This window comes from Triticum dicoccoides, chromosome 6A (assembly GCF_002162155.2).
Source record: "Triticum dicoccoides isolate Atlit2015 ecotype Zavitan chromosome 6A, WEW_v2.0, whole genome shotgun sequence".
In the NCBI taxonomy this organism is placed as follows: domain Eukaryota; kingdom Viridiplantae; phylum Streptophyta; class Magnoliopsida; order Poales; family Poaceae; genus Triticum; species Triticum dicoccoides.
In genome coordinates this window covers 162314670-162323303 of record NC_041390.1, presented here as the reverse complement: position 1 = coordinate 162323303, position 8634 = coordinate 162314670, and the positions used below count along the sequence as shown (strand labels likewise).

The 8634-nt window shown below is 41.6% G+C and overlaps 1 protein-coding gene across 1 annotated transcript; it reads right to left on the bottom strand.

Moving 5' to 3' along the window:
• Nucleotides 1–539: 539 nt before the first annotated feature.
• Nucleotides 540–6538, bottom strand: LOC119316417 (protein DNA-DAMAGE INDUCIBLE 1-like). The gene is made up of 16 exons (XM_037590737.1): nt 6355–6538; nt 5956–5988; nt 5727–5851; nt 5289–5397; nt 5051–5167; nt 4456–4521; nt 3149–3211; nt 3022–3066; nt 2563–2624; nt 2252–2345; nt 1793–1885; nt 1642–1711; nt 1368–1444; nt 1202–1259; nt 1063–1088; nt 540–962 (listed from the first exon to the last, which is right to left on the bottom strand). Exons 1-16 carry the CDS (start codon nt 6418–6420, stop codon nt 834–836), a joined length of 1233 nt encoding a protein of 410 aa, XP_037446634.1. The 5' UTR covers nt 6421–6538; the 3' UTR covers nt 540–833.
• Between the last annotated feature and the right edge of the window lie 2096 nt (nt 6539–8634).

Genomic DNA, 8634 nt, shown 5'->3' with positions numbered 1-8634 from the left:
ATTGTACTCAATCCCATTCAAATCGCTCAAATCCCTAATTGGGTATGCCTAAATCAAGTGCCAAATTGATGTCCGAGAGGTAGATTAGATGCCTAGTGTGTGATGTGTAAATCGAATGAGGCCATGATAAATCAATTCCGTCCGGGACAGAGGGCTTACTGCCATTGATGAATGCATGCGGGTGAGGTGATGAGGTTGGTGATCCACGATGCTTGACGTCCAAATCTTGGTGTGTCAAATGTTGATAGATGGGAAAGTGAGCAACGAGAGAGGGCAGAGGGTGGCGGCGCTTTAGGAAAAACACAATATTTCAAGCATGGCTCCTCGGACACCCACGTGACTAAGTTGCATTGCTCAGACTTGGCTGTGGAAAAGGCAGATTCGAGTGTTCCTACTCGGCCAAACCCAGGGTGCAAACAAACAGCCCAAAACTGCATATCAAGGGCCTGGTTGAACCTAATGCAGACTATCAAACACAGGAAAAAGTACTAGGCATACGCGCTAAAAGGGAAGTAGGGTTATTCTTGCTTTGCAATAGATTGATTTTGTTCGATCTCAATAACTGAAAATTTAGGAAATGGATGAGAATGAGTACAAAAACAATCTTTTCGATTGTGTTTGCACTCAGTGTCTACAATCTCTGTATCTGATAATGAAAGAAAGAAAACGTTTTTTCTCACTGAAGACAGAATACGAATCATCCCTACCAAGCCTGTATTTGCCACACACAAAGTTTTAGTTCCTCAAATGGAGGATGCCACATCTCCTTGATCAGTGTGTGTATAAATGTTCAAATCGAGAAAATGTTGAGCAGAAGGTCTGCTCTAAATACTCTAACCACCAAACAAGTACCCAGCTGCCTGATCCTCGTTGCCGTTGCACAACTGGAGTGCTTGTATTACAGATGCTCGGTCAAATCCAAGTTCCACGAGCTTTATGACTTTTGCTTCAAAATCTCCTCCCTGACAAGGGTTCTTAAAATGGTCAAGATCAATCTAATTCATGGACTCTCAAAAGAAACAAATGTATAGAAGACCACAATTTTGAAGAAAAAATTGACACCTGTGGAGGAATTACAGCTGGAGCTCCTACAAAGGAAATCAAAGTTGGTCGCAATTAATCAGCAATTCGATAGGCTAAAAGTTATCAGAAGATCACAGTTCTCTAAGTCAAGGAACTACACGAGCACCAGTAAACTAACCTGCAGGAGAGGATGCCAGTGGCACATCAGGAGTCTTCTCACGTGCCTTTGACGATTCCTGGATGATATAGAGTAAATAAGGATATACGGATGATTACTCCTGTGTCTCTAATATGATTACAGGAAAACCAAGGCTGATTTATGCAAAGCAGTAAATTTTGCTTACTCCAGCTGCTCCTTGGCTAGAAGATGCTAGGTTCGACGATTTCTCTCCATCGCGTATATGTGAAGGGATGTCTTTCTCTGAAGATACCATATTAGAGGGATTGAAAAACCGAGACTTGCAAAATTGTAGAAGTAGATGATATAGAATACAAATATAGGGATGTTTAGTATTGCGAAAAAACTAACAATAATATCGAACTTAATAGTCTATTTCATTATGCAATCATCAAGAACTAAAACTAGAGAAAAAAACATGAAATAGGCAAGCTACTAACCATGTAAGAAGGGAACTGACACTTCACCACCTCCTACTCTAAGGACATTGTCCTTTAGGTCAATAATGCACTGCGTTGGATAACAAAATGTGTCATTATGGGATGTGAGTTAGATGCGATGACTTATTCCAAAACTTGGTCATGCAATTACCTGATGTTTCCGCAGCATATCAAGCCCGAAAAGGAATTCCATGTTTGGAGCATCCAATACTGTGAAGGAACAGGGATAGAAAGCATGGCCTATCTGTCCAAACATAGCAACGTATTGTGAATTACTGTCACTACTTGATGAATTCTCATAATGATGAAAGTTATGGCATTAGGTTTGAAGAAAATACTAAGGCTCTGATTCAACTTAAGGAGTATCCTTTTTGTGGAACATAGACAACATATTGTAGAACAATCAAAATTCATAATTTTGTATCCGAGTAATGAGTTTGGTATTATATTATTACTATGTCTCTCTAGGCTAAATAATGCTTGTCAGACTGCAAATTTTTCAATGACTCAAATAGCATTACAGTGTGTCCAAAGTCATGGCGCACAAAATGGGTCATTCTCAAAAGGACTGGAAATTTTGACGTTCGTACAGCAATTTACAATATCAAACCTTTATAGCTGCTACATGTATTCTTCCAAGTATCTCCGATTGACCAACTCCAATAGCAACCCCTCTGTAACGCTGATCAAGGAGCCTGAGTAACCTGCAAATGATACTCGATTATGTGATCAGTTGTATATGGCATGGAATGCATTTCAGCGAACGTCCCCAGTGAATGATTTACATTCACGTGTACAGTAAAATTCCATTGTATGATGAGATAAACTCTTAAATATGTATGACTTCTACACGCAGAATGATCATATGAGATATGAAAGACTAAACAGTTGCAATAACAACATTTTAATTTATAATCGTACCCACAACGTTCAGCGCAGTCTTTTGATATGATGGTTGACTGAGCTCCACTGTCAACAAAGGCCTGTAGATGAAAGAAAAGCTAAGAGATCGCGTATACAAAACGAGTAGCAGGAAGCAATCAAGCATCTGAATAAATCCGTATCCAGTTATTGCATATCCTTTAGTTGGTAGACTGCTAGTACACAAACGCAGTAATAGAAAGGAAGATTTAACTTTCAAGAATAAACTATTGGGGTAGATAATACAATTGGTAGTAATAAAATATTGTGTTGCAGTTATTTAGCTAAGATTGATGCGATCAACAATGATATATGAAAGGAGTTATAGCAAAGTCCATACAAGGTCTCTGATATTCAAAATATCATTTAAAAATATTGATTGGGCTTTTGAGTACAGGCAATGCTCAGCTGTTCACCATGCTCGTTATCTACAAATAGATATATGAAATAACATAATACCTTCAAAGGTACTCCGTTGACTTCCATATCCACATACAACATAACCTGAAATAGAATGCTGGTCAGTTAATAAATAAGAATAGCATGTAAAATAGAAACATACTGACTTACTAAAGAGTCAACATACCACTCGACCAAATGCTTCAGGATTATGCTCTATAGCAGCCTCCCAATTTTCATCAATGCCTTTCTGAATGACAAATTACAAGTACTCAGAACGTCAGGTATTTAACTAAGATTGCTGAGGTGAACAGGAGTATAAAACACAGTAAGACAGAGCAAAGCTTTTGTGTGCACATCATTTTACATAAAAAGCATATGACATGGTAACAACTACTCCCTCTGTTTCTAAATATAAAACTTTATAGAGGTTTCAATACAGACTACATACGGATGTATATAGACGTTTTTTAGAGTGTAGATTCACTTATTTTGCTCCATATGTAGTCCATATTGGAATCTCTAAAGAGACTTATATTTAGGAACGGAGGGAGTAATAATATTTTAATATTATCCAACCATGAAAGCTAGCAGAAGTTACATACTTACATGCATGAAAAATGAAATTCCCCTTTTGCACTATGCATCACTCTGACTCTTCATTATATTCAGTCCCATGTCTATTCCTATGTTTATGATAAGCATTCTTAAGGCTTGTTTGGCATTGTTGTGGATTTTGATAACCCCATTGGGTTGAGCTGCTTTTAGATAAGAACATGTTTGGCTAAATTTTTCTCTTGATGAAGTTGCAAACAAATACATTTTTGTTTTTGTTGTGGGTCCACAAGACATCAAGAGACAAACATATCCATATAGGCATTGTGTAGGTTATGTTAGAGATAGGAAGGTTAAGAAAAGGAATAACTCAAGTTATTGGATATGGTTGGGTCTATTAGAAAGAGTAGTTAAAGTAAGGAAGAGCCCAACTGAAATAGGAATGTAGAGTTATGGTTCAGACTTGAGTTTGAACTGAGATCCAACTTGTGGATCAAGTCAGATGCTCCCGAGTATAATAAAGGTCCAATGTGTATGTAAACCTTCGATCAAGCAATGAAATAAATAAAAATGTTCTCTCAGCCTCAGCCTCTATTTCCACGTCAGGAAAGAGCCCTGTCGGCAGATTGTTGAGGGTGAGTGGACCTTTACCCTAACCAAATTGCCTTGCTGCGGACCAAGGTTCATCTTCTCTATCGCGGAGCATAGTGAATGAAAGATGAGGACAACAATTGGTTAACCAAATTCATTTACATTTAGTTTGATTAACCTTCTTATGACTGCTTCTCCACAGCGGCTTAAGAAATAAGCACTGCCCTCTAAAATAAATAAGCCATCCTTGGGTTGGTCATGTAATGATGATTGTGATATTTAACATTCGCCTCGTAACATATGAGAAGCCTAAGTCAACAGGTGTTATCCTCACAAAAAAGTTTCTACCTGCCGAATTGCAGCTTCAATTTTCTTCTGAGCCTCGACATCAAATGGATCGGCATACAATAAGGCCTGAAAAAAATCATAATCATCAATGACTTAACCTATTATTATTCAGCAAGTTTGCAAAAATAGAACACAGCAAGAAAAAGAACATGGAACTACCATCTCCTGAAGTGGTCCAATATATATCTATCTAAGAGAGCTTACAAGATGTGAAATTTTACAGCATATAGATGTAACAGCATGGAAATATATTTATACAAATGCTATGGAATTAATGCAAGAAGAAGCATATTTCTCAACTTTGTCACTAAGAACATCAAATAACTATCAGGGGGGAAATAGTTTTGCTAAGTCTCAATCGACTGAGATTTTCTTATCGATTCAGAAAAGTGCAATTTCAGTTTACTGAAAAGTGCAACTTGCACTTCTTGTTTCAGAAAAGTGCAAAAAGGTGCAACTGGGCAGAAAAGTGCAAGTTGCATTTTTCAGTTTTCTGAATCGATTGAGACTTAAGAAAATCTGAGTGGATTGCTTAATTTAGACTTAAATAAATACACCCAAATAAAAACTAGCGATTAGCCGATGAGATACTCACAAGCTCTTCTTCCTGTTTGCGTTTCAGTTGTACTCTTTGTTGGTGGTGTGACCGCAAGATGTTTTGCAACTCAGTGGTGTCATCTCCAAGGATGGCTTGAGCTAATGAAGGGTCATTCTGCAAATTAAAAAGATATCAGTTTAAACAAAAATAATGGACATATTTTCTGCAACTAACATCTGGGAATTGTAACCTAGCCAATATTGATAAATCAATGAAGCTACCAACAAAGCTTTACCTGAAGGAGTTGCGCCATAAGTTGTGAATCGCCACGAATATGTTGTTGGAAAGCTTGAGGATTTACTGCCGATCCATCAGGATTTAACCTCATAATATCCTGAGATGTCCTGAAATTTTTGACCCAAGAAATTAACTAGTAGAAAGCATTGTCACTGCAGTGGCACTAAAATTCACGAGGATTAGTTAAGCTAAAATATGTAGTGCATCTTTTTCAACATCATGGCAGTTCTGATTTGTGATTGTGATGTACCAAAATCATAACTGACAGCTACAAAAAAGAAAACCAGCTCGACGTACCAATAAAAGAAAACAAGACGTCACATGTAAGACCAGAAGCATCATATCAGGCATAACGAACAGCAGGAATGTAAGTATGTAACCCCTCAAGAAATTCCCTAGAGAACAACCAGAGATGTCGGAAAAACAACAACCAAACCTATTATTGGAGGCAACCATCATCACAAGATCACCATCATGGACTCCGATGGCGCTGAGCTTCTCAGCATTGTTCATCTCCTTGCCATTGAAATGAAGCAGCTGCTGCTGCAACGGCACTTGAGTCTAGCCACGCAAAGACACCCAAAACCAAACAATGTGAGGTCAAACCAGCCAAGGCAAAACCTGGAAGAGAAACCTGAAGAAAGATTCCGCTGGCGCCGGCTCACCTCCACCTCAAGAAGCGCCTTCAAATTCTCCACCTGCAAAACACGCAGGGCGCACAATTCAGCCAAAAGCCGCACAGATTTCGCGTCCATGGATCGCAATCACAGCTCAGTTTTAGCTCCACGAGCAGAAGACTCGCACGATTCTAGCCAAACCAAGATACCGCAGCTGTCGCAGCTAAAGATCCGATCGAACTCTACGCCTAAGCACGAGGCACCAATACGCCGAGGGGAGTGAATTGCGGGTCGCTGCGAGGTTCCCGCTTTCTCGCCGGAATTCCTCGGCCTTCTCGCGAGCTCGCCACCCGAATTTTGGCCCAAAGAAGCAGCCTTTATTGCCCGTCGAGATCGAGATGGGGGAGAAGTACAGGAGGGACCGAGGGGGGCGGGACGGAGGCTTACGGATTCGTCGGGGTCGACGTCGAGGTTGAGAAACTGCTCGTCGGCGGTCATCACGGTGAGCTTCATCTCGCCGCCGCCGGTTGGAATCGCCTAGTCCTATGCCTCGGCTGTGGACAGAGGGAAGGAAGGAGGCGAGTCTACGGGCGTCAAATCGCGCTGCCTTCTTGCTTGAAGAGGTGGTAAAGAATCCTGACCCTGAGTCCCTGACGGTGTACCGCTGGGGAGTCTTACTGACAATACGTTCCAGGCCGTCCGATCCACGTACCTGGAGCTGGAGGCCCAACTCCAGCAGGAGAGGATATCTGCCTAGAAAAAACTAGTTGTGCCTTCCTAAAAAAAAACTAACCGTGCCAGGGTGGACGTCCTTGAAAAAATGAGCTTAGAGCAAACTCTAGCAGATCCCGCAAAAACATGTTTGACTAAAATACCGGCCATTTTACGGCACAAGGACAAAAAATCCATCCCGACCAAGTTTCGAAAACGGCTCGTCCCGTATATATTTTTACGGGGAGCTTAAAAATCAGCCTGGTGCCTCCATATGTCCGGTCCCCCCCCCCCCCGCCGCCCTCCCTGTCATTCCCTCTATCCCTCGTGCGACTTGGCGGGAGGGGAATTTCAACTTGTGCCTGTCATTCCATCGCCACCCCCACCGCAAATCTCCAGCGATTTTTGCATCCCCCGGACACCTCGCGTCGTGGAATGGGTTGATTAATGATCGTGATTGGTTTGAGTTGTATGCTTTATTTTGGTGATGTCCTATGAAGCCCTACGGATCGCGTGAGCGTGTGGGATTATCGTTGTAGGGTGTTGCAATACATTCATAATTCGCTTATTGTGGGTTGCATGAGTGACGGAAACACAAACCTGAGTAAAGGGGTTATTGTGGATGGGAGTAAGAGGACTTATTACTTAATGCTATGGTTAGGTTTTACCTTAACGATCTTTAATAGTTGCGGATACTTGGTAGAGTTTCAATCGTAAGTGCATATGATTCAAGTACGAAAAATATGTTAGCTCATGCATCTCCCTCATATAAAATTGCAATAATGATTACCGGTCTAGTTATCAATTGCCTAGGGACAAATTCTTCTCTTATGCTACAAAAAGCTCTCTACTGAAACAAACTAACTTTTATTATCTTGCAAAGTACTCCTAGTTTTATTCTTGCAAAGTAATTCTAGGATTACACCTACAAAGTATTTCTAATTTCATACTTGCTCTAGGTAAAGCAAACGTTAAGTGTGCGCAGAGTTGTATCAGTGGTCGATAGAACTTGAAGAGAATATAAATTCTACCTTTAGCTCCTCATTGGTTCGACACTCTTATTTACCAAAAAAAATCTACAATTGATCCGCTGCACTTTTCGGTTATTGAGGGTTGAGAAAGGGGGTTTTGCCATGGAAACAGTGCGAGTAGCTCCGAATGCACGGGCTCCGCCTCAGTTTTAGGTGGGCCGAGTGTTAGAGTATATTTCTCCCTAAGTGGTTTTGATGATTGATGACAACATATTTGCGTACTAATCGTGTGGATTGAGCTTCTCGGACTATCAAGCATATGGCACAAGACGATTCGTGCCCCTCGGAGTTCCAAGAGAAGATGGTTTTCTTTCCCGCGTTTCTTTTCTGGTGCACTTAAGTCCTAGGGAAAACCGTACTATCAAGAGAAGGTCTACATCAGAAAGGTTTGGGCGGAATCAACACGTACAGTCTTCTTGCACCCATCGCCCCCTTCCATTTCCTTGGAGTTGTCCCCCATTTGCATCGGAGTAGGGGAGAAGAGCCACAAGGGGTAGTACCGCTGGCGGCAGCGGTAGTACCGTTGTAACCACCGTTCGCACTATCGCTCGTGGCTGGGACCTCGATTCGTCGTGTCGGGTTCTACGGTGGTGCCTACGGGTTACTATCGTGCTACCTGTTTGTCCCTAGAAAATGGGCAGTTATAGCAGCGATAGTACCGCTTATAGGCGGTAGTACCGCCCCTACTACCGCGGCTACCACCGCCCGTTCCTCTGTTTTCTCCCATGTTCTTCTTTCTCTTGTGCATCCTGTAAAGGGCGGTAGTACCGCTCTTAGAACGGTAGTACCGCTCGTCTGCGAGCTGTGAGATGCATAACGGTTGGATTTGTCCCCCCTACTATAAAAGGGGGTCTTTATCCCCAAGAAGACTCACCTCTTCCTCCCCCAAACTCCATTGTTGCTCCAAAGCTCATTTTAGCCCGACTTCTCTCCCTAGCCGATCAAACTTGTTGATTTTCTAGGTTTTGGTTGCGAAGGCCCGGAT

Coding starts and splice junctions, on each gene's coding strand:
- LOC119316417 (XM_037590737.1), bottom strand. CDS start 6,420: ATGAAGCTCACCGTGATGACCGCCGACGAGCAGTTTCTCAACCTCGAC. Junction 2,346..2,562: donor GACTGCGCTGAACGTTGTGG/GTACGATTATAA, acceptor TATCATTTGCAG/GTTACTCAGGCTCCTTGATC. Junction 1,712..1,792: donor ATATGCTGCGGAAACATCAG/GTAATTGCATGA, acceptor TATCCAACGCAG/TGCATTATTGACCTAAAGGA.